Source organism: Garra rufa, chromosome 6 (assembly GCF_049309525.1).
Source record: "Garra rufa chromosome 6, GarRuf1.0, whole genome shotgun sequence".
Classification (NCBI taxonomy): Eukaryota; Metazoa; Chordata; class Actinopteri; order Cypriniformes; family Cyprinidae; genus Garra; species Garra rufa.
The window spans coordinates 6,665,987-6,691,713 of NC_133366.1; the positions used below are offsets into that span (position 1 = coordinate 6,665,987).

At 40.3% G+C, this 25,727-nt stretch overlaps 1 protein-coding gene across 5 annotated transcripts; it reads left to right on the forward strand.

Moving 5' to 3' along the window:
* The first annotated feature begins 10,365 nt into the window (after positions 1-10,365).
* LOC141337236 (polymeric immunoglobulin receptor-like) lies at positions 10,366-19,850 on the forward strand. Of its 5 annotated transcripts, none has more exons than XM_073843015.1 (7): positions 10,366-10,474; positions 17,627-17,947; positions 18,387-18,716; positions 18,952-19,077; positions 19,155-19,241; positions 19,414-19,466; positions 19,583-19,850. In XM_073843015.1, the coding sequence occupies exons 1-7, from the start codon at positions 10,435-10,437 to the stop codon at positions 19,700-19,702; spliced, it is 1,077 nt and encodes a 358-aa protein (XP_073699116.1). In that variant the 5' UTR covers positions 10,366-10,434; the 3' UTR covers positions 19,703-19,850. The 5 variants fall into 5 exon arrangements, with proteins under 5 accessions (XP_073699116.1, XP_073699115.1, XP_073699117.1 ...); XM_073843014.1 differs by lacking the exon at positions 10,366-10,474 and adding an exon at positions 17,288-17,472; XM_073843016.1 differs by lacking the exon at positions 10,366-10,474 and adding an exon at positions 17,288-17,472 and having other exon boundaries at positions 19,039-19,077.
* The last annotated feature ends 5,877 nt before the right edge of the window (positions 19,851-25,727 follow it).

Below are 25,727 nucleotides of genomic sequence, written 5' to 3' on the forward strand. Positions count from 1 at the left end.
TTTTAATTCACATTTTGCAAAGAACATTATTCAAATTCAAATCAAAGTATGAATGACAGCTTTGTCCATTCTGGTATAAGTGAGATGCATGGCTAGGAATTTTCTGGTTTGCGTCAGGAATTGATTTTGCTAAAATCATTTAATCCACACCAATATCATAGATTATGTTTAGTTAAAAATCTTCCTGAGAGTATAAAGTTGTAGTTTGTGGTTCTGTGTGTGTTTGTGGTTCACATGTCTGATTGGTCAATAATGGTGAAAGACATCAGCGTCTGTGAGAAGGGAAAAAAGGAAAAAGGGAAGTGAAGTAGAAACATTTTATTTTCCTGTTAGTGAATCTGCCTTTTTTGTGATTGAGAGACAAACTTTCATCGAACACAATCATCATCATCTTTCTCATCAGGTGAATCTCCACTGATCACATCTGCATCTCCTGTAACAGGTACAAAATGATTTCTGTCAAAGTTGGCCAATTTTGACTCTTCAGAGTGATTGAGTGAATCTGTTGTGTTTTCAGGCTCTTCTCTGATCATCATTGTGTCTGTGCTTCTGCTTCTGATCATCACTGTGATTTTGTTGGTGATCATGATTCTCTGGAGGAGGTGTCAGTCCCACAGTAAATCTCCTTTTACTTTATTTAAAAGACATTGGTCAAACTGGTGCATTGACATTCATAGAGATGTGTTTTTTTTTTTTTAAATGACTTCATGAAAATGTCCTGCTGCATGCAACAATAAATGAGCAAAATAGAGAAATTTGAGGTTGATATAAAGTTTGTCTTTGACAGGTGCTGATTCTGCACCCAGAAGTTCTCATGCGACACTTGGAAATAGCAAAGCTGTTAGTACAATAAGTATGATTGGAAAAGATGTTTGGGTAACACTTTCTATGAAGCCCCTATTTATAATACATTATAAGGGTATTTATAAGGCATTATAATGAATGCATAATGCATTATAATAAACCTTATAATATGTTATATCATGTCATAAATAATCATAACAACAATTATAATACATTATAATACTTGAGTATTTGAGGTTATAACTTTTAAGATTATGATTATTGACGGCATATTAAATCTACTTAATTTATAATGGATTATATCATATTACATTTATTTTTTACATTATATTACGTTTCATTTTGATGGTCCACTTAGTCCATTTACTATATGCTTAAACTTTCCACCTACATGTCAACTGACACTCCTTAGAGTATTAGTAGACTTAGTTTATGGTTAGGTAGAAGGTTCATGTACTTGCAAAGTTACTTAATATAATATAATAGTTTGTCTTTTGGTGAAACATCAAAATTCAGTGTTAGCATATATTTAGCATACTACTAATAATAATTACTGCTAGCTGACATGCAGTTGCAGAGTTACCAATCAAAAGCTGCCTAAAGGGTACTATCAAAATAATCAAACTGATAATACAAATGTGTCATATTACACATTCATCTGATCTGATGCATGATCTTAAGGTTCTTTGGAAAATATTATTATAATTACTTATAAGTGGTCTTTGTATGCTTTAAGTAAAGTGACATGAGAAAGATGACAAGATATGAGACTTATAATTCGTTATAACTACGAGGAGGAAATCATACTCTTAAAAGCTATAATCACAAAAAAGTAAAAATTATAATACATTAAAACTGTTCTTATGAATACTCATGAGATGATATAACAAGGTTTTTTATAATGCATTATGCATTCTTTATAATGCCTTAAGAATACCCTTATAATGTATTATAAATACAGGCTTCATAGAAAGTGTTACCGATGTTTGTTTTGACCAATAAAACAAACAGATTTCTAGAGCTGGTAATGCTAATAAATATTTGTTTATTAATTTAATAATCAAATACAAACAGTTCTCTATCTGTCTGCAGGTTTTTCACACCTGTTGCGATGAGGAGACTGAAAACACTTTACCTACACCTAAACAATTACCTACAAACTTTTCTGAACCCACTGGTGACTCTCAGATCTTGATCACATCTGTTGAGGATCTGAATTACTCCGTGGTGAATTTCCAGAATAAAGCGGACTGTTGTGACAGTGTCATTTTAAGGAATAATCAGGATTACACTGAATACGTGTCACAAATCAGGCAGGAACACACGAACAACGACGTAAATAAAAGACGTACATTTAATAAATCCAAAGGGAAACAGGCAGACACAGGAACACAGAGTGGTAACATTAAAGACCGACAAGAATACAGGGGAAAAACACACACCTTAAATAGACAGACTGATTACAACATCCAGGTGACAACAATGAGGGAGAAACCAAAACACTCAGAACTGCGGGGGGAAATGGGAGAAACCAACATGAAAGTCCGGGGGTGTGACATTACCTCCCCCTTCCGGAAGGCGTGTCCTCGCGCCGACAAATGGGAAACAGCAAACAGTCTCAGGAGGGGGTTTCGGCGGAGGACGGACTCCCGGGAGGAGGGCAAAAGATAGAGTCCAGGGTGGTGACTGAATAGTCCATGGAGGTGATGACGGAGGGAGGAGCCAAGGAGGTGACAGGAAGGGGCTGGAGCAGGAGGAGCCAGGTGGGACCCAGGCCGCAGCCAAGATGTAATCCCACGGAGGAGCCATGGTGGAGGAGAGGCTGACGACTCCATGGGTCCGACCGACGGAGGCGGAGCAGGTGGTGGGAGAGCCCGAGGCGGAGACGGAAAGCCGAAGATCTTGGGTGACACCGCGGATCCGGAGGGCCAAGGCGGAACCCAAGGCTCTGGCGACCAAGGCGGAGATGGAGATCCGGAGGTCCGCGGCAGAGCCGGAGCGACAGAGGGCCGAGGCTGTGCCCGCGGGAGGGAGGAGGTCCACCGAGCCGGTGGGACGAAGCGACGAGGCACAGCCGGAGGAGTATAGTCCAGAGGCGAAGGTGGGGCGACGACTGACCAGGGCGGAGCCGGAGGGACGATGGAGCCCGGTGGAGCTGGTGGACCGACGGGCGACGGCGGAGACGAGGGAGCAGAGAGCCGGGGTGGAGCTGCAGGGTCGGAGGGCCGAGGCGGAGTCCAAGACTCTGAGGCTGGAGGCGATGGTGAGGGATCCTCCAGCCATGACACCGATGGAGACTGGCAGACCCGCAGCGAACCCACCGCACAGATGGTGGGCTGAGGGTGAGCAAGGGGACTGACAGATGACAGCGGGGATTCATGAAGGCTGGGCGGAACCAGCAGTGACTCTGGATGGCTGGGCGGAACCAGCGGAGATTCAGGCTTAGGCAGAAGAGGGAGGGTGGGTGGGAAATCCAGGCAGATGGGTATTTCCGTGAAAGTCAATTAAGTCCCCAGAGTTGTGCTCTTGCTCACCCCCAGTGGCGGTGCAGTGGACGGGGCTCTCTACAGCCCTCTCTTGCTCCATGAAGCACTCCACCGTCGCTGATGTAGTAGCCGGCTCTCGCACCCGGTCGGAAGTTTTGACCCCATCGGCGCTCCATAACTCTGTCGCTCCGGGCTCGGGCTTCCCGTCTACGATGGGCTCATAATCCGCAGGTCGGGGTGGCTGGCTGGGCTCTGGGTCTGGAGTGGCACTGACGAGATTCTCCTGGAAACGGGTGGGAAACAAGGGTTTGTTTCTCGCCAGTGTCCACTCCACAAATGCGGCGAAGTCCGCTCGAGGGCCGTCCTCGGACGACGGCGCTCTGCATGATGCGTTAAGGCTTGCATCATAGAACATACAGAGCGCGTTGTCCGGGTAGCTGGTGGTATGAGCTATGAGCTGGAACATCAAAGTGTAACCCTCGAGCGGTAAATCCCCCTGCTTCAGCCGGAGGAGGATGAATTCTGGACGAAGGACTCCATGGGGAAAACACTACGGAAACAAAAAGACTGGGAAAAACGAACAGGAAATAAAACGGAGGTGAACACGCCAAGAAAATAAACTGTATCGGTCGGTCTTTCTGTCACAAATCAGGCAGGAACACACGAACAACGACGTAAATAAAAGACGTACATTTAATAAATCCAAAGGGAAACAGGCAGACACAGGAACACAGAGTGGTAACATTAAAGACCGACAAGAATACAGGGGAAAACACACACCTTAAATAGACAGACTGATTACAACATCCAGGTGACAACAATGAGGGAGAAACCAAAACACTCAGAACTGCGGGGGAAAATGGGAGAAACCAACATGAAAGTCCGGGGGTGTGACAATACGCTGCTGTCAATCATCTCACTACCTGATGAACCACAGCAGAGTATGAGTGTCATAACCTGATGGCCCTGGCATCAAATGACACTCATGCTGTGTCATATTTAGCAAATGGCCATTGACTCTAGAAAAGTTTTGTCAGTTTATTCTGAATCCGATATGTAAACATTTGCTATAGTTTGTCACTTGGTTATTTAAAGTTTAAGACAATTAGCGATCTGGTTCTTTTAACAGCTCTTACCTTGCTTATATTGATCTCTCTCTATTTAGACTGGAGAATATATTGATTTAATATGAGGTAAAATGTTCATTGTCTAAATTAAAGGCGATGTGTATTGTATGTGACACTAGCATCAAGCGCTGTTTTTAAATGTTTCTTATGGAGGAAACTAGTGATCACATGACAAAAGATAACAATAAAAAATAACAATGATTGTATTATATTAAAGGATGAGCACACAGCTGAAGGCGAGAAATGCTGCTTTGCTTATACCATTGTCATGATCCTGCCCTGACAGCCTTGTCTGTCTTGTCTTTGTTTAATGTTTCCTTGTTTGTCTTGTGTGTCAGCACATGGCTGTGTCTTTGTTTATGTCTGCCATGTGCTCCTGTTGCCCCACCTCCTTGTTTCCCTTTTCCACACCCCCTTGTTTAGTCCTAGTTGGTCTGAGTGTTGTCACCTGTTTTTCTCGTCTGATCCTCGTTTGTCTAATTGTACTCACCTGATCCTCATGTCCTTTCCTCCCTTTATTTTGTGCTCTTTCCCTCTTGTCTTTGCTGGTTCGTTTTGTGAGTTTTTGTGAGTTTTGAACTTTGAGATTTTTTTCAGTCCAGCTCTAGATTGCCGTCTGTGTTTTTCCCCGTTTAACTAGTTTCAGTTTTTTGCCTTAGTTTTCCAATAATGACTGATTGCAGAACAGCAGAACCATACGTCACAGCAGTCACACGGCAGCAGCAGGCTCAGCCGGTTGTGGGCGGAGTCTCCTGCTGCGGCCCAATCAGGTCCCAATTCGCAAACTATGCGTTTTAAATAGTATTCGCAAATAGAATTAGTATGTCCCAAATCGTATTATGTTTAAAAAGTATTCCAAAGATTTCCGGGTGGTCTACTACTTAACTTCAGAATACGACATACGGATCAATGCACCCACAACACGTTACGCGGTGAACGAAGATTCGATTAGAACTATAAACACGCATAAAAAGTGTTTAAAAAAAACTACAAACATGGCGGATATGCGCGATCAACGGACGGGTGGAGAAAGGGGTTTGAGTTATAAATAATCAATGTGTTACCTGATTTTATATATATATATATAGATAGAGATAGAGATAGATATATATATATATATATATATATATATATATATATATATATATATATTTAATGTTATCCTCGTTATATTTCATGTGCAGCAACATAATGAACTTTTAGAACTGCGGAAACAAATGATGAGAGTCTGCTGGCCAAAGAGTCCTTCGTGTTTCACTTCGAATTTAAGGATGATATTGATATGGACATTTTCCTTAAAGAGTGTGTGAACAAAACATGCCTCAGGATTAACTGCATAGGTTTAACCTAATTTAGTTAGGTGAGTAATGTGTGGTTATTATTGTTGTCAAATGTGTGCCTTCTGTGCTATAACATTTGTTTGATTTTTTAATATTTTTTTTTGAAAATCCAGTTAATGATGCGTATAGTGTATAGTACATGGTATTATGTACTATGAAAAACTGGTTAATCCTGAAATTATTAAGTAAAAATATAGTTTAACTATATAAAAACGTTCTATTGCTCAGGTTTTGTTTTGTTTTTTGTTTAAGCTTTGCACTCAGTTTATACTGTTTATCTTTTAAGACAACAAAAAATGTTACACACACGTATATATAATTTAAATAGGCGCGATTAAATACATATATAATTTAAACAGGCGCGAATACACACATATATATTTATAAATATGTATTTACATTTTTTTTTTTCACTTAAAAACTAACTTTAAATTAAATACTGACTTAACATTAACAGCTTTGAAACACTTCACAAAGATAAGAAGTGCAATTTCTGGTGTTTATCATTAATAAATTATTTGTATTATTATTATTATTATTATTATTATTATTTAAATAACATACAACACGTTATAAAGAAACAACATTAAAAATAAGAAAAGGAAAAGAAAAAATATAAGTTGATAATTATTTTCACACACTTTCGATCTGAGTTGGAGACTCCGCCCACTACCGGCTGAGCCTGCTGCCGCGGCGCTGCTGCCGTGTGACTGCTGTGACGTATGGTTCTGCTGTTCTGCAATCGGCCCTATCTCTAGTTTTTTCCCCTTCTCCCTTTCTTGTTTCTTTTGAAGTAATATTATAGAAGTAATATTATTTCTTTTTGTTGTCCTTTTGATTTGATCTTTCTAGTCTTTTTGATAATCTCTTTTTGTTGTTTTACAAAGATCATCCTGTCTTTTGTTTTATTTCTAGATTTTTATTTCTAGCCTTTTGTTATCCTTTTGATATTGTTTGTAGTCTTTTTGATCATCTTTGTTTTTACCCAGCTCTTCCGGTCTTTTGTTTAAATTCTAGCTTTTTATTTCTTTCTTTTTTGTTTTCCTTCTGATTTGGTTTTCTAGTCTTTTGATAATCTTTTTGGGTTTTACCTAGCTCTTCCCCCGTCGTAGTTTTTGAGGCTTTTCTTTTTTCGTGTGCGTGTCTTTTGTTGTCTTGTCATTCGTGTGTTTGTCCGTTCCTGCCCGGCCTCCTGAGTTCCTCCTGGTTGCTGCTTCTGGCCGCCCGGACTCTCTTCGAGGTTGCACCTGTCCCTCCTTCCACGTCCTGCCTGTCCCCCCCTAGCCGTGTGTTCCCAGGCCCGTGTTGCGACTGTCCTTACAATAAACTGTCATTTTTGGCCATGGCTAGGGGTCTAGGGTATGATGACAATACCCTGAAGGAGGCCTTCAACCTCACCCTGGATGACCCCTTGCCATGCTGGGAGATGGAGCAACTACGCATTCTGGACTTCTGGGGCTTCTCAAATTATTTGCACCATCGCAAGGACTGGCAGATCCTTAACCCTCCGGAAGATGTCAGCAGGGACCACCCTGTCCTCCTTCCCTCTCCGAGTCAAGTCCACCATCTCCAGTGTCGGCCCCAGCCCCTGAGTCCGCTCCAGTATCGGCTTCGAAGTGTAAGCAGAGAAGGAAGAGGGCAGCCCAGAAAACTGCCTTAGTCTCTGAGTCTCCCGAGCCTGCTCAAGTCATGCCGGAGTCTGCCAAGTCCATCCCAGTCATTCCTGAGCCCAGTCAGGACACTGCCACGCTTCCCGAGGCAGGTCAGGACGCTGCCACGCTTCCCGAGGCAGGTCAGGACGCTGCCACGCTTCCCGAGGCAGGTCAGGACGCAGCCTCGCCTCCTGAACACACTCAGGTCACAGCTGTCCCTTCGGGGTTAGGTCACATCTCGCCCGAGCGTCCAGAGTCGGCTCCCAGGATGGCCGTCAATCCCGAATCCCCGGCCAAGATGGCCGCCAACTCTGAGCCCCCGGCCAAAGAGGCCGCCGTTCCTGAGTTCCCGGCCAGGATGGCCGTTGATCCTGTATCCCCGGCCAAGAGGGCCAACGATCCCGAGTCCCCGGCCAAGATGGCTGTCAATCCCGAATCCACGGCCAAAGAGGCCGCCGATCCCGAGTCCCCGGCCAAGATGGCCGTCAATCCTGAATCCACGGCCAAAGAGGCCGCCGATCCCGAGTCCCCGGCCAAGATGGCCGTCAATCCTGAATCCCCGGCCAAGATGGCCGCCAACTCTGAGCCCCCGGCCAAAGAGGCCGCTGTCCCTGAGTTTCCGGCCAAGATGGCCGCCGTTCATGAGTTCCTGGCCAAGATGGCCGCCGTTCCTAAGTTCCTGGCCAAGATGGCCGCCATTCCCGAGTTCCCGGATTCATCCCCTAAGCCAATCCTAGTAGCCCCGGAAGGCCTCTCGGATTTTGCCCTCAAACCAGCTCCAGTAGCCCTGGAGGGCGTCCCCGATTCAGTCCTCAAGCCTATTCCTATAGCCCAGGAGGGTGTCTCTGATTCTGGCCTCAAACCAGTTCCAGTAGCCCTGGAGGGCGTCCCCGATTCAGCCCTCAATCCTGTTCCTGTAGCCCAGGAGGGCGTCTCTGATTCTGCCCTCAAATCAGTTCCAGTAGCCCTGGAGGGCGTCCTCGATTCAGGCCTCAATCCTGTTCCTGTAGCCCAGGAGGGCGTCTCTGATTCTGCCCTCAAACCATCTCCTGTAGCTCTGGAGGGCATCTCAGATTTTGCCCTCAAACCAGCTCCAGTAGCCCTGGAGGGCGTACCCGATTCAGCCCTCAATCCTGTTCCTGTAGCCCAGGAGGGCGTTTCTGATTCTGCCCTCAAACCAGCTCCTGTAGCCCTGGAGGGCGTCCCCAATTCAGCCCTCAAGCCTATTCCTATAGCCCAGGAGGGCGTCTCTGATTCTGGCCTCAAACCAGTTCCAGTAGCCCTGGAGGGCTTCCTGGATTCGACCCTCAAGCCAAGTCCCAAGCTCCCTCAAGTCAAGAGCACCCACAGACCTAGAGGGGCTTCGGGAGGTTTTCCTGGCCCTCCCATCCCACCCCCTCTGTTTCCTGGACCTAGTGGGCCTTTAAGATGGCCTCCCCCCTCCTCTGTCCCAAGCCAACCCCCTGGACTTTTCCTTCCCCCTCCTTTTCCTCCAAATTTCCCTGGCTACCCCACCCTCCCAGTTTGTACCCCCTTGGCCGTTGCCCTTTATGGACGCCTGGAGGCGTCCGTCAGGGGGAGGGTACTGTCATGATCCTGCCCTGACAGCCTTGTCTGTCTTGTCTTTGTTTAATGTTTCATTGTTTGTCTTGTGTGTCAGCACATGGCTGTGTCTTTGTTTATGTCTGAAATTTGCTCCTGTTACCCCACCTCCTTGTTTCCCTTTTCCACACCCCCTTGTTTAGTCCTAGTTGGTCTGAGTGTTGTCACCTGTTTTTCTCGCCTGATCCTCGTTTGTCTAATTGTACTCACCTGATCCTCATGTCCTTTCCTCCCTTTATATTGTGCTCTTTCCCTCTTGTCTTTGCTGGTTCGTTTTGAACTTTGAGATTTTTTTTCAGTCCAGCTCTAGATTGCCGTCTGTGTTTTCCCCCGTTTAACTAGTTTCAGTTTTTTGCCTTAGTTTTTCCCCCTTCTCCCTTTCTTGTTTCTTTTGAAGTAATATTATAGAAATATTATTTCTTTTTGTTGTCCTTTTTGATTTGATCTTTCTAGTCTTTTTTATAATCTTTTTGTTGTTTTACAAAGATCATCCTGTCTTTTGTTTTATTTCTAGCCTTTTGTTATCCTTTTGATATTGTTTGTAGTCTTTTTGATCATCTTTATTTTTTTACCTAGCTCTTCCGGTCTTTTATTTAAATTCTAGCTTTTTATTTCTTTTTTGTTTTCCTTCTGATTTGGTTTTCTAGTCTTTTGATAATCTTTTTGGGTTTTACGTAACTCTACCCCCGTCGTAGTTTGAGGCTTTTCTTTTTTTGTGTGCCTGTCTTTTGTCTTGTCATTCGTGTGTTTGTCCGTTCCTGCCCGGCCTCCTGAGTTCCTCCTGGTTGCTGCTTCTGGCCACCCGGACTCTCTTCGAGGTTGCACCTGTCCCTCCTTCCACGTCCTGCCTGTCCCCCCCTAGCCGTGTGTCCCAGGCCCGTGTTGCGACTGTCTGCTGTCATCCTCTTGTTTACCCTGTCCTTACAATAAACTGTCATTTTTGCTCATTCTGCATTTGGGTCCTCCCTTGATAAACCCTGACAACCATGGGAACCGATGTTGTTGCCACATTCACTATCACTATCATTATCACTAACACCATCTGTGAAATGAACGTGATGCACTCAAGAAACACTTCATTAAACTCTTAAGTCAGTTAAAATGTTAAACATCACAACCTTAAAACTAAGCCCTTGAAATAATAATTTTGTGGAAATGTCTGTTAAAAACACTTTATAATGAGTTTTATTTGCATGTGTCTTTGCATGTATCTTGTACGTTCATGTGAAGCATGTGTGAAAAACTAGTTTCATTTCCCTATTTATAAATTATCTCTCTCTAAGAGGAAGTGGGCGTCTCTGTCACATTTAGCAGTTCATCTTTAAGACCGACATGACCAGGACCAAGTTCTGAACACACATTGAGAGCTTCAAAATAAATGACTCTACTTACAACAGAGAAGATCATTGAATAAGAGAGAAAAATGAAGATCATCTGGACTTTCACTCTGCTGATGATTCCTGGTAAGAATCTGAATTTACAGTAAATCACTAAAAAATTGCACAGTCTTTAACTTCGGTTCATGTTGTTCAGCAGATGTTGAAAAGTTTAAGAAAGTTCATTGCTGTGTATTGTCATCAATATATTTAAGTGTTTTAATGCTGGTTTGTTGTAGGTGTCGTATGCTACATCAGTCTGACAGGATATTCAGGAGGAGGAGTCATCATCAAATGCTCATATGATGAAGGATATACTGCATATATAAAGTATTTTTGTAGAGGAGAGTGGTCAGTGTGTGCAGACCAAATCAAGACTGAAGAGAAAGATAAATGGGTTCATTCTGGAAGATTCTCTCTGTATGACGACACAACAGCAGCAGTTTTCACTGTGACCATCAGAGATCTGAGTGAACAGGATTCTGGGTTGTACTACTGTGGAACTGAAAGAACTGGAAAAGATTTATACGCTGAAGTGAATTTGAATGTTATAACAGGTGAGTAACTAAATTTCTTAAACCCACTCAACACTGACTTTAATTACGATAATCACACGTGTTTCTTAAGATGCCATCAATAACCTTTAATTCTCCTGCTGTAACACTCAGAAAATAGTCTTAAATAGTGGCAACAGCAAAGTGACATCCCAGCAGGCACACAACATCATTAAAATGTGGCTCAATTTCGGTTGTGATGTTGGGTTACCAAAATTCAATGTCAATACAACGTTTAATGTCATTGTTCAATTGATGTCCAAAACTGACTTTAGCTATATGTTGATATTTTGTTTTTAGGTTGTGTAACTAAAATCCAATGTCAAAGTCAAACTGAGCCAAATATTGACGTCAACCCGTTTTTCATTCTTAACCAAAATGCAACATCTGTCCAACGTTGGGGGTCAACCTAACATTATGTTAATGGCCAGTGGCTGCTGGGATATGTGATATATGTATCAGATATATGTTTACTGAGAACAAAATTACAGATTATCAAAGCGTCATTTCTTTACAGTAATGATGAGGAGCATCATCATCTTCATCACACTAATACCTGAGTTTGTGTTTAAACAGGTCAAACAATCAGTAGTGTGACGGGATATTCAGGAAGAAGAGTCATTATAAACTACAGATATGAGATGAAACATGATGACTGTGAGAAATACATCTGTAAAACTGGAGCAGATGAATGTTTTACTCTAATAAACACTAACAGAGCAGCAGAATGGACACATGGTGGACGATTCTCTGTTTATGATGATAGATCTTCACGTTTCTTGCATATATTTATCAGAGAGCTGAATGTGAACGATTCTGGAGAATATAGAATTATAGTCAAAGTTTCTGAAGGATACAGTTTCTTCTCCGAGTTTAATCTGGACGTGAGAGATGGTGAGCTGCTTTCATTCACTCATGCATCTGTTTCTGTAGTGAACTCATGAATCTATTGTTTAATTAAAACATTGCTGCACTTGATTTGCCTCTCCAACAGCTGCTTGTTGTGAGAAGAGCATCAGTCTATCAGCTGCTGCAGGAGGATCTGTGAACATCAGCTGCAAATACCCACAATCCCACAGTGCTGATGTCAAGTTTGTCTGCAGGAGATCTGGATCTGATCTCTGTGCTGAAGAGACGTCTGTGGAGGAGAGCAGAAGATGGAGCGCTGAGGGACAGATCCAGCTGTATGATGACAGAGAGCAGCAGCTCCTGACGGGAACCATCAGTCATGTGACTCAACAACATTCAGCTGAATACTGGTGTGGAGTTCAGTCTGATCAAGGACACAAGAGCTTCATCACTCGAGTCCTCATCAGCGTTACTGGTACGGATGATTTTCTCAATGATATTTTTTAGAATGTAATTAAAATCAATCAAAGCAGATCACACTATGTCTTACAATATGTTATATTATGGTCTGTCTGAATACTCAGTTCTGATTGGTTGGCAGGTATGCATTAAAACTGTTTAATGCACATGTAGCTCGCATGAGGTGGTTTTTCAGGCAACTCGAAAAATGACTACTTCACAAAACAGCATTTTTTTTTTGCATTTACACATTCAATTAAATATAGCCAAAATTCCAAAAAAATCCATTGCAATGACTTATCGCTTTAGTTGGATAACATTGGTTAATGGAAACGCTACCATTTACAATACTTTTTAATCAAAATTTATAAAATATTGCAGAAGTTTTCCGCAAATTCTGTAATGGAAATACGCCTACTCTCATCTCTTTCATGATAGTTAATAACAATAAATGCTGTAATTAATTCAAATAACTGTAATTTTACTACATTTAATCTCTGTGCCTGATTTGAAGCAGACAGAATGCTGAAGCTAATGAGCCATAACCATCTTTAGCTTTAAATTGTCAGTGCAGGGCTAGCTGTGCATTAAAAAAAAAAAAATTAAGGCACGGAGGCCAAGAACCAACCAATGTGAAGCTGTTTAAAAAGGAAAGTGGTTATATAAAAACTGCAGTTTTTTTAACCAGTATAAGTGGGCTCATCTGGATGCAGTATTAGTACAGTTTTAGCACTTCTGTGAGTCATTTCACCAGTCTTGTACTAGAGTTAAGAAGCTGCAGTTAAAGATGCTCATCCAGTAACCTGCCATGAACTGTATTATTCACTGAGAAACCACAGACTTCAGTCACGGAAACTCAAACCAACAGCTCGCCATTTTGTTTCCAAGTATCAACAAGCATGAATTCTGGGTAGTCAATGTGTGAATGACATCAGTAACACTTATATATACCATGAGACACATGATGTCAAGTTATTTGTGGTAAAAAGACAACCCTGAGAAATGTGTTTAGTGCTTTTTTTTTATTAATGTAGATGTACCTGAAACAACAGCAACAACACAATTATCACCATCCTCATTATCACCATCCACATCACCATCATCATTATCCACATCATCATCCTCATCATCATCAGCTGAATCTCCACAGCAGAGAATGTGTCTGAGAGTCTGAGATGTTCAGTATTCAGCGTCTGTAACAAATGAGCACTACATGACACGCGTACTGTGTAAACAGATCATATTTAACAAATGGACATTGATTGCAATGTCAGAGGAAATTGGTTTTCTCCAGATGAGCTTGATTGTTTCTTTTGATACATAAATATTATATATAGTGTTTTTTTTTTCTTTCTTGCTTTTCACAGTTTGTCACTTGTGTATAAAAAGCCTTTAAACATAATGCATGTTTTATTGTAAAGCTGCTTTGAAACCGCATTAAATGTGAAAAGTGATATGCAAATAAAAAATGACCCTTTAAAACTCTTACTTCATCTGCAGTAATGTGTCTTTTTGGAATGGAGCATCTAGATTAATTCTGAGACAAAATGCATGATTTTAGAAGTGTACATTTTATGCATTGCTAACGTCAAACACAATCACACAATACTGTTTTCAGACAAGTTTCAAACACTGCCAGACCGATAATCATAAATTCACACCATTAATTGAGTCTCTGTTATTATCTGGAGCTATCTCAGACTAAACAACTAATCCATGCCTGCGTCCCAATGTGCATACTATCCATCCTGAATTCTATGAGAACCGCTGCTGTTTACATGTCTGTCCACCAGATGTCTCTAAAATCAATCTGATGCTCTCAAGAAACACTTTATTAAACTTCTAACACGGTTAAAACCATTAAATGTTACGATTTTGCTAAAAAATTCAAATCATAGCATAAATTGGCGCAATAATGTCTTCCGGGATGAGTTTTGTCCGCATGTGTCTGTTCTGTCTGTGAGTTCTGCATGTTCATTTGAAGCATGTGTGAAACATTAGTTTCACTTCCCTATCTATTAACCATCTCTCTCTCTCTCTCTCTCTCTCTCTCTCTCTCTCTCTCTCTCTCTCTCTCTCTCTCTCTTTCAATTCAATTTTTTTTTTTTCAATTCATATTGCTTTATTGGCATGACATACTTGGATACATATTGCCAAAGCATTCTATACATCAGAATAGAATCAAAACAAAAATACATATAATATACATCCATAAAAAATAAAAAATACATTCATATATATATTTATATAAACATTAATGGTTCTACTAATACAGATGTGTTCACTCTTTACTTCTTATTTTATGACATTTGTAAATATGTTGTGCTACCAAAGAGGAAGTAAGTCCTTCACCAAGTAGTATTTTTAGTTTGTTATTTTCATGGAGTGACTGGAACTCAGGAATAATCTGCTGTATTTGACTGTACAGTGAGTCTCTTAGGGATGTGTATTTGTCACAGTGGAGGAGAAAGTGTTCCTCTGTCTCAACTGCTCCTGATCTACATTCGTTACAGATTCGCTCTTCTTTAGGTAACCATGTCTTTTTATGCCGTCCTCTTTCTATGGCTAGCTGGTGGTCACTCAGTCTGTATTTGGTCAGTAAATGTCTGTGTGTTATATTCCTGACTGAGACCAGATACTCAGCTAGACTGTACTCTCTGTTGAGTTTCACATAACATTGGAGACGACTTTGGTCTTTGGTCTGTTCTTTCCAATGTTGTATGTATGTCTCCTTTTCTTCATTTAGAATTTCTTTGATTCTTCCATGTTTCTCAAGTTTGGTGATATTGAGTGCCTTGTTAGTCAGATTAGACACCATTACACAAAGATGACTTTTTTGACTTTTTTGCTTTAAAATGAAGAGAATCCTCAGAACTAGAGTTTAAGTGGATCCAAAACTTTAAAACTCTTTTTTTAATGATTAGATTTAGGGGAAGACGGCCTAGCTCAGCTCTGCAGGCGTTATTAGGCGTGTTTCTGTGGACGTGAAGGATACTTCTGCAGAACTCTACATGCAGAACTTCTAAAGGGTGTTTGTGCCAATCTTTATGGCTGTAGTTACTCGCTGGGCCCCAGATCTCACTTCCATACAGGGCAATAGGCAGTATGACACTATCGAAAATCTTTGTCCAAATTCTGATGGGGATATTTATTTTGAATAATTTTGTTCGTATGGCATGCAGTGCTCTGCGGGCTTTTACAAGTAATGTTTTTATTGCCACATTGAAATTTCCTGTGGGAGTTAAAACTAGACCAAGATAGCTGTATTGTAAAACATGTTGTAGAGTAGTGTTGTTTAAAGTAAATATATGTTTATGTTCTAGATTTCTGGGTTTTTTCTGAAATATCATAATCTTAGTTTTTTGGATGTTGACTTCTAAGGTCCAATCATGGCAGAATTTAGTTAAAATGTCAAGGTTGTTCTGGAGACCTTGAGGTGTTTTAGATAAAATTAGCAAGTCATCTGCATATAGTAAATATTTGACTTCTGTGTCAAATAATTGTAGTCCAGGGCTGTTTGATTGGTCCAGTAGATCTGCCAGTTCATTGATATATATGTTAAATAAAGTCGGGCTGAGGCAGCAGCCCTGTCTTACTCCTCGCTGTTGAGAAAAATAATCAGTCCTTTGCTGTCCAATTTTTACTGCACATTTATTTTGGTTATACATGTTTTTAATTAAGTCATATATTTTACCCCCTATGCCACTTTGAATGATTTTATAAAACAGTCCATTATGCCAAATGGAGTCAAAAGCCTTCTTAAAATCTACGAAGCATGCGTATATTTTTCCATCTTTCTTTTGGTGTACATGTTCATTTATTAATGTGTGTAGTGTGTGGATATGGTCAGTGGTTCGATGTTTAGGAAGGAAGCCAATTTGAGATTTGCTGATGACATTGTGCTGCATTAAGAAAGATGAGATTCGAGAGTTGATTATAGAGCAAAATACTTTTCCCAGATTACTGGTAACACATATCCCTCTGTAGTTATTAGGATCGGTTTTGTCTCCACTTTTAAAGATAGGAGAGATGAGTCCTGTATTCCAGACCTCAGGGAAAACGCCTGAATTCAAAATCATATTAAAAAGTTTGAGTAATGCAGTTACTCTCTCTCTCTCTGAGGGTATCTGAGAGTTCTCACGTGAAGAGGGTGATTGTTTGGGTTTTCGTGCCTAATACTATACCTTTTTTCCTTTTATCTCTAATAACAAAAATATTGTGGACTGACCATCGGGAGCACCGGGAGCATAATAAATCATGAATCGGTTAGTCTTGATTGGCAAAGCAATTGCAAAGGATGCAAGACTCAACAATGTAGTGGAGCTGCCCAGGTGGAGCAGGGAGGCAAAACTGCGCTGTTCTAGTTGGGGACAGGTGCAAGACCCTGTATAAGCTACAGACGGACATGTGGCACACCTGAATCCAGCAATGGAAAGGGAATGTCAATTTTGTGGAGAGCATGAAGATATAGAATATTTGTTTTTGAGGTGTAGTTGTCACATCTATGTTACCTTATATGGTCTCTTTCCTTTCCTTGTGAAGTTAATTGATTAATCCTACAAGCTTGCACCTGGTTCTTGTTTGTTCTCCTCATTAGTTCCTCATTTGAGGATTTATAGTCCTGCCTTTCCTCTGTTTCTTTGTCCTGTCTTAAACATTGTTTCAAGTGGTTGTTTTCCTTTGTTCCCATTTTGATTGATAAAAAATTCTGTGTGTTTTGACTTCCTGTCTCTTTCGTGTTCTCCTTCATACTCCTCACTTCCCACAACCTATGGCAATAGTAGACTGCAGGGTCTTTTTGTTTTGTTTAAGATCTTATTTAGAAATTGAATGCAGAATTTTCTGATAGAGTGTTTATTTGGGGGAAGGAAATGTGAGTTTTAAGTGAGGAGGATGTGAGAAAGAAAGAACAAAGGTTTTGCTGCAGTGGATCCTGAAATCTTGTTTAGATTTTGTATTAATTGTAAGGTAATATAGGTTTAATAGAGTAATAAAGTGTTGTTAAACCTCTCTCTCGTGCTCTCTCTCTCAGAGGAAGTGGGCGTATTTCTGTCACGTTCAGCAGTTGATGTTAAACATGTAACCAGGAAAGAAACACGCAGAACTCATCTGAACGCACATCGAGAGCATCAGAAGAACTGAATCTACTAACAACAGAGAAGATCATTGAATAAGAGAAAATAATGAAGATCATCTGGACTTTGACTCTGCTGATGATTCCTGGTAAGAATCTGAACTCACAGTAAACCAGCACAGTCTTTAACTTCAGTTTGTGTTGTTGAACTGATTTTGAAAATATTTTAAAGTTATCTGAAAGTTAATCTCTCTTTGTCTCACAAATATATCAGTGTTGTATTAAGATGCTGGTTTGTTTTAGGTGTTTTGAGCTCCATCAGTGTGACAGGATATTCAGGAGGTGGAGTCATCATCTCATGCAGTTATGATAGAAAACATACAGAAAATGCAAAGTATTTTTGTAGAGGAAAGTGGTCAGCATGCAAAGACCAAATCAGGACTAGTACTAAAGAGAAATGGGTTGATGGTGGAAATGTCTCTCTATATGACGACACAGGAGCAGCATTTTTCAATGTGAGCATCAGAGATCTGAGTGAACAGGATTCTGATATGTACTACTGTGGAACTGATATTAATGCAAAATTCGATCCTCACACTGAAGTGAATCTAAACGTTTTAACAGGTGAGTAACTAAAGCTCTCAAACTCATGATGATCTCTCACACTCAACACTGACTGTAATTACTGTGGTAACTAAAAGACACAAGTGAAATCAGTATCCAGGACAAATACAATGTATTATTTGTATCTCACAATATAAGGTTTACACTCAAAATAGTCTAAATGCCAACAGCAAAGTAACGTGATTGTGATTGAGTACAAACGGCATCAAACGGTAATCAAAGCTGAAGAATTAATATATAAACACCATGATTAAGGAAAAGAGATCATGTGTCTGTAAGTGTGTGTGGATTTTATTGTGTCAGAGAATGAAGATGAAGTATGATTCTTCACAAAAAAAAATTAAAATGCATCATTTTTTTAAACTGATATGTGAGTTTGTTTTGTCAAAAAATCTATTTTGTAATTCTAACATTGCTGCACTTGATTTGCCTCCAACAGCTGATTGTTGTGAGAAGAGCATCAGTCTATCAGCTGCTGCAGGAGGATCTGTGAACATCAGCTGCAAATACCCACAATCCCACAGTGCTGATGTCAAGTTTGTCTGCAGGAGATCTGGATCTGATCTCTGTGCTGAAGAGACGTCTGTGGAGGAGAGCAGAAGATGGAGCGCTGAGGGACAGATCCAGCTGTATGATGACAGAGAGCAGCAGCTCCTGACGGGAACCATCAGTCATGTGACTCAACAACATTCAGCTGAATACTGGTGTGGAGTTCAGTCTGATCAAGGACACAAGAGCTTCATCACTCGAGTCCTCATCAACATTACTGGTCAGTAGTTATAAAACAAACCAGCATCTCTTATGCTTTTATTCTAGCTTTAAACAGTTTCAAGACACTCAAATGAACACGTTGGCAGTTTGTGGATTTGTGTGTCAGCAAACATGTCTGGTGGGTCAGAAATGTGTGAAAAACATCAGCGTCTTTAAAGAGAAGTGAATTATCTGTAAGTGAGAAAATAACCACATGTACCACTCTATCTTACTAGCACTGGCTTTATGTTTAGAGGCAAACAGTCACAGAATATTTAGATCAACTTCATCATTACCATCATCATCATCATCATCATCATCATCATCGTCTTTCTCATCAGGTGAATCTCCACTGATCACATCTGCATCTCCTGTAACAGGTACAAACTCACTGGTTTCTGTCAGTCAGTCAGTTTTGACTCTTCAGAGTGATTGAGTGAATCTGTTGTGTTTTCAGGCTCTTCCCTGATCATCATTGTGTCTGCGCTTCTGCTTATGATCATCACTGTGATTCTGTTAGTGATCATGATTCTCTGGAGGAGGCGTCAGTCCCTTTTTACAGTCACACTTTTGGTTTTTTCTAATTGTTTATTTTTCTACATTGTTCAAATTGATACAATAAAATTCATATGTGATCATGTCCAATCATGTATTCAGGAAAAATAATGTGATCCACATGGGTATGAAATTGTGTTTATCTGTTTGTTTTTCAACAGGTGTTAATTTCTCATCCAATACATCTCACACAATACCAGCAAACAATGATGCAGTAAGTAGAATTACTCTGATTCAAAAAATATGTTTTTTTTTTTTTATCAAACATAAGAGCTAATTATTGTATGTGATCATTATTATTAAATATGTAAAAGCTCTTTCTCTCTTCAGGTTTCACTTTACAATTGTGTTTATGAGGAGATAGATGGAGATGGGAGAGAAGACAATCACAGACGATTACCCACAAACCCCTCTGATTCTGCTAATACAGTCTATGCTACTCCAGTATAACCCACAAACCCTGATTATTCTAACAGATTTTACACTGCACTTTCACATTGCAGAAATCCATGTCTCTCAGTCATTATCATGTCTCTCAGTGGATTTTTGTGCGCATGTGTATGTATATGTAAACAAAATAAAAGACGATTGTTCTTTATATCAATAGTGTTATTATTTTTCTGTGAAACCACAACAGTAACTCGTTTCTTTTTCATAAACTCAGCAGAAGTTTAGCCTGACCGTATAAACTGCATTGTTTGATTTATGTTTCAGTTACCCATGCCTTGAAGGTCAGTATTTCTACATTATAATATGCTTTATGAGGTTTAATGTCATCAGCTGGACTGATTAAGACTGTAATTGTGTTTGTGTTGAAATAAGCCGCTGTCCGTGGTGCTGAACACTATCTGAACACTAGAGGGAGCCGCTTGACTCTCAATCCTCAACCCTTTGAATTTTCCTTAACTTGTTTTGCTTTTATTTTTTTCTGATGTGTTTGTTATTATATTTAAATGAAACGAGAATGTAAATGCTAAGTGTGAAAACAGAGAGAATTTTATAGTGCAAGTATCTAACATATACCAGTAACAATTAATTAATCAAAAATGTGCGCAGTTATCATAAAAAAAAGAGCTGCTGTTTGGATGTGTGTCATCACATTATTTTCACTTCCCACTTTATTATTCTTTATCCCTCTCTGTCTGTGGCAGATACAGAAGTGTTTCTCTGTCACATTCATTTTGAAGACGAGACCAGGAAACACTCAGGACGCATCTGAACACACATCGAGAGCTTTAGAAGAACTGAATCTACTAACAGCATAGAAGATTAAGAGAGAAGAATGAAGATCATCTGGACTTTAACTCTGCTGATGATTCCTGGTAAGAATCTGACAAAACTTTTAAAAGAATTTAAATGTTCCTCTCGTTTATGACTCATAATCAACATACTGTCATGGGCTGCAGCTTTTTCCTCCTCCACACGATGTCGCTGTCTTCCTTCCTCATGCACTTCACTCCCCTGATTGTGTACACCTGCATTGTAATCATGACACTTGTCTCACCCACACCTGTTCACTATTATATGGACTATAAAGCTACACATCTCCCACTCCTCATTCTGGCTGCATTGTCTTCGGTACTGTCTGTCTCTGTGTTCCCCGGATCGTGTCTTCAAGTCGTGTTTGTGCCGTGTTGGCCTTTTGTTTGTGTTTGGTTTGTGTTTTGTTTAATTAAATATATCTTCCCCTGCATTTGGCCCAGACATCATCTCTCAGCCCTGCAAACGTGACACATACTATACAGTGTTGTATTAGGATATTGGTTTGTTGTAGGTGTCATGAACTCCATCAGTGTGACAGGATATTCAGGCAGAGAAATCATCATCACATGCAAATATGATAATATACAGGAAATGCAAAGTATTTTTGTAAAAAGTCGATGGACAACTAAATGCTCTGACTGAAAAGAAAGAGAAATGGGTTCATTCTAGGGCTGTCCCCGACTAAGAATTTTCGAATCAGAATTTTCGAATCTTTCTATAGTCGACCGATAGTCGAATCATCTAGGCTTATGTGTGTGTGAATGGGATAGGAGGGACACGACACTATAGTCAGCAGGAGGGTAAAACAATTTTTATTTTATTTTACACACTGCACACAGCAACAACTTTTAATAAAGCGACCAAAACTGCCTGCCTGACTGCAAAACTGACAGACAAACTTATTTAGGTTTAAATAAAAAGACAGAACGCGTCTTTTAGTTCTAAAAACGCAAGGCGCACAGCACTGCCTTTTTTGCTAAGCAACGACCAAAACAGCTGTCCTGTCAGTCAAATCAAAGGATTATAGCGCGAACGCTCTAAAATCTAGTTTTTTGCTGTTAATTAAACTGTCATATTAGCAGAAACCCTAAATAATACAGCCCCTGGTTTCCCATGATAGACACCAAAGGTTTCTCCTCTATTTCTTGCAGTCTCCGGACTTTTTAAGCGACGGTAAACTTTCGAAGACCCGAAAGATTGGACAATGGGAAAGAACGCGAATAACGTTGGGCGTTTTTCCGCTCAGAGTTGATATTTTTTTTCAACTTCAGGCGCTCAGAGCGCTCCTGCAAAAACGCGAGGCGCCGGGGACGCATTAACGGAGCGCAGAACGCTCACTGCCAACAGAAAACCATTCAAAAGAGGCGCCTCCAACGGCAAAAACGTGTTCGGTGTGATCGCCGCCTAATCCCTGCCGTCCTCATCTCATCATGGATCAGGGCAAGTGAAAATTAAATCTGTCACAGGGGTGGTTGGATTTGTTCACAAACACGTTAAAAATATTTATTGAACGCTTCTTTCTTTTCACTTTTGTTTTTACTGCATTATCATAATCTAAGGCTGTTTATAACTTAATATGTCCGTACAAAATCTAGTAGTTCTGTGTGCAGTTAGACATTGAGCACCCCTATATTGCCAAAATGGTGTGATGCTCGTTTCACCCGCGAAGATTCGACTGTGAGATCGGTGGTCGAATCAGGCTAGAGGTCTGCATTCCCGCGGCTCTCCCGCGGGAACCGCGGGACCCGACCAGAATTCTTGCGACGCGGGAATAAATTTCCAAATAAAAGCGGTTGCGGTCGGTAACTCCGGTGTAATTTGAACGGGAGCGGGCGGTAACAATATCCCGTTCCCGACGTATTTTCTGAACAGCAAATCTGAGCTTTACTCATTTTTATCGAGCACCTGTCGGCAACAGCCTGCGCTGATAACTGTTATGCACTCGCTGCACTCATGGACCAGTGCTTTCTGCGTCATGCATTTTATTGGCAAGGTCTCATAGGCGCGGAAATGGGGTACTGATGGTGTTTTTCTGTGGGCAAATGTTTATCAGCGTTACTCCAGAGCGCAAAGCCACGTTTGGAGTGCCAAAATCTTCATAAAGTTATGCTGACTGATTTTTCGCAATCCGTGTGGTTGTTAACTCCTGACCCAAACCCGTCTTTTTTCCGCTTTGCCAAAACAATTTATACTACTAAGGCAATTAAAACAGTTCAGTTTTGTATGTAATGGAAAAGTGATTATAATTTCGTTTCTTTTTTATTAAGTTAATTTAGAAAAAAGCGTTTGGAGCATTTTTTGTTCGTTAAACGTAAGCTTTTTGTTTCTTAAAGTAACGACCAAGCGGAGTTGACTGTGTTTGAATTTGACTTCTCAAATCACGAATTGGCTACATATATAGATACAAATAATAATATATAAATGTGCGCTATTTGGCGCATGTCTGTGCGGAGAGTGGAAGCTAAAATGCATTTAGGCTCAAGCCCGATCACTTTTTTTTTCAGTGTAAACTATTTAACCGTTGTTTTTGTCAGACATGATAAATATATATAGAAAGCTTTAAATTAGTACTTAACGAAATAAAACAGATCGAAAACAAAAACTCTTTTATTATGCAGCTAATCCGTAAAGATGAATTTCTCTCTAAAGGTGCGTCCAATGAGGAGATGGATGAGGAGGATCGTTAAAAACTCAGAAAACACAATAGTTTATAAATAAATTATTAAAATATCTCCTTACTATTTCACAGTCATGTTGATTATTTTTGCTGGTGCTTTGTGACAAGCTACTGCCTACTGCGTGCACTTTTTTATCACCATTGAATGTATAAAATATAATTGTAGCCCGCATTTGATCTATGACGGGGTGAAATACAGGGCTGTAATATACGTCTTAACAGTGGAACATGGAAATATACGGAGCCCCTTACGTCACCTGTAGAAGAAAAATAATTAATCCGTGGGGACGGTTTTGCAATTCGTTCCCTCAGTTTATAAACCGTACTCACGAATTCTTAAACTGTTCCCTCGGTTTAACAATTCATGCCCACGGATTAACAAACCGTGCCCACGAATTTCCAATCCGTGCGCTCAGATTTTGTAAACCGTACCCTCGGATTTTGAATCCGTACCCACAAATTCATAATCCGTGCGCACGCTTTCGCAATCCGTTCCCACAGTTTGTAAACTGCTCTCACGGATTTGTGATTATGATAAGCTTTTTTTTCACCCAGAGTTAGATGCATGCTGCACTATTAATGTTATTATTAAATAAGGCCTATTATTACATTGCATTTAGTTTGAGAGCAAAGGAATGGCAACATCACCTGTACATTATTTGTTTTGTATTGCTTTTTACCTTCTCCTCTCCAAAACTCGTTTTTTTTTAATTCAGGTAATTTTATATTTTGAAAAATATTATTATATAAAACAAAGCCGTTTGAACAGCGCTCTTCACTTATTCTTTTATTTTGGTACCATGACCGCACTTACAAAACAGGCTTCTTTTTATCGTTTATTTTATATTAATAACCAATAGGTTAAAACACATGATGTTTTGGCAGCTAGTCTATTGGTGATTAATATAAAATAAAGCTAAAACTCTGTTTTGTCAGTGTTGCATAGTCTCATATAGCCTACTGAGAAATAAAGTGCAAAACAATGCATCCAGCACTTAAACAGGTGTCCTGTTTGAATTTGGGGGCGGGGCCACAAATCCGTGAGAGCAGTTTACAAACTGTGGGAACGGATTGCGAAAGCGTGCGCACGGATTATGAATTTGTGGGTACGGATTCAAAATCCGAGGGTACGGTTTACAAAATCTGAGCGCACGGATTGGAAATTCGTGGGCACGGTTTGTTAATCCGTGGGAACGAATTGTTAAACCGAGGGAACAGTTTAAGAATTCGTGAGTACGGTTTATAAACTGAGGGAACGAATTGCAAAACCGTCCCCACGGATAAATTATTTTTCTTCTACAGGTGACGTAAGGGGCTCCGTAGAAATATAATAGATGTACTGCGAAAAAAAAGTTTTATAAACTTGATATTGTTTCCTGATGGTTAAATGTGAGATTCTGGAAACGAGAACTAATTTTAGCGGGAACGGTCGGGTCGGGAAGAAAATTATTCTAAGCGGGTAGCGGGTGAACAAAGTGTGAATATATAGCGGGAGCGGGTGGGTGCGGAATAAAACCTTGCGGGAGCGGGCAGGAGCGGGACTAGAAAAGCAGTCCCGCGCAGACCTCTAAATCAGGCTCCGCATATCGATGCATCGAATCTTCGACTATTCGGGGACAGCCCTAGTTCATTCTGGAAGATTCTCTTTGTATGACGACACAAGAGCAGCAGTTTTCATTGTGACCATCAGAGATCTGAGTGAACAGGATTCTGGGACGTACCAGTGTGGAGTTGACATCCTAATCAGTGAAGATTCCTACACTGAAATAAATCTGAAAGTTTTAACAGGTGAGATTAAACATTATTCAAATAAATAATAAGCATGAATGACAGCTTTAACCTGTCCATTCTGGTATAAGTGAGATTATGCATGACTAAGAATTTTCTGGTTTGCGTGAGGAATTTATTTTGCTAAAATCGTTTAATCCATACCAAGATAATTGCTTATGTTATCCTCTTGAAAGTTTAAAGTTGCTGAAAGACACAAGCTGGCAGTTTGTGGTTCTGTGTTTGTTTGTGGTTGTGGTTCTCATGCCTGATTGGTCAATAATGGTTTAAACTTCTGCTTTAAAAGCAGAAGTTTTACATCTGCATGTGGTGATTGTATATTTCTACAGTGTTTGGTGTTGCAGCATTAGTTGGTCATTTGGACACAGTATTACAACAGTTTTTTTTTTTTTTAACTAGTTCAAGTGTGCTCATCTGGATGCAGTATCAGAGCAGTATTTAGCACTAATAAAGAGATGGATGTCTCTGTATTAGCAAACAATGAATTTTGGGTAGTCAATGTGTGAATGAGACCATGTCCTGTGTAAAAAAAAAAACAGCCTTTAGAAATACATTTTGTTGTTTTATATGCAGATGTTCTAGAAACAACATCACCATGATCATCATCATCCTCAGCTGAAGCTCCACAGCAACGAATGTGTGTCAGAAACTGATTCATTTTGCAGGAGTCTGAGATGTTAAGTATTCAGTCTGAAAACACGTGAACACCAAATGATACACATACTGTGTAAACAGATTATATTTAGC

Bases quoted from the DNA above. Each gene is read 5' to 3' on its own strand.
- LOC141337236 (XM_073843015.1), top strand. From the start codon at position 10,435: ATGAAGATCATCTGGACTTTCACTCTGCTGATGATTCCTG. The intron at 18,717-18,951 runs GTCAGTAGTTAT...CTTTATGTTTAG, and splicing joins AGTCCTCATCAACATTACTG to AGGCAAACAGTCACAGAATA. The intron at 19,078-19,154 runs GTACAAACTCAC...TTGTGTTTTCAG, and splicing joins ATCTGCATCTCCTGTAACAG to GCTCTTCCCTGATCATCATT.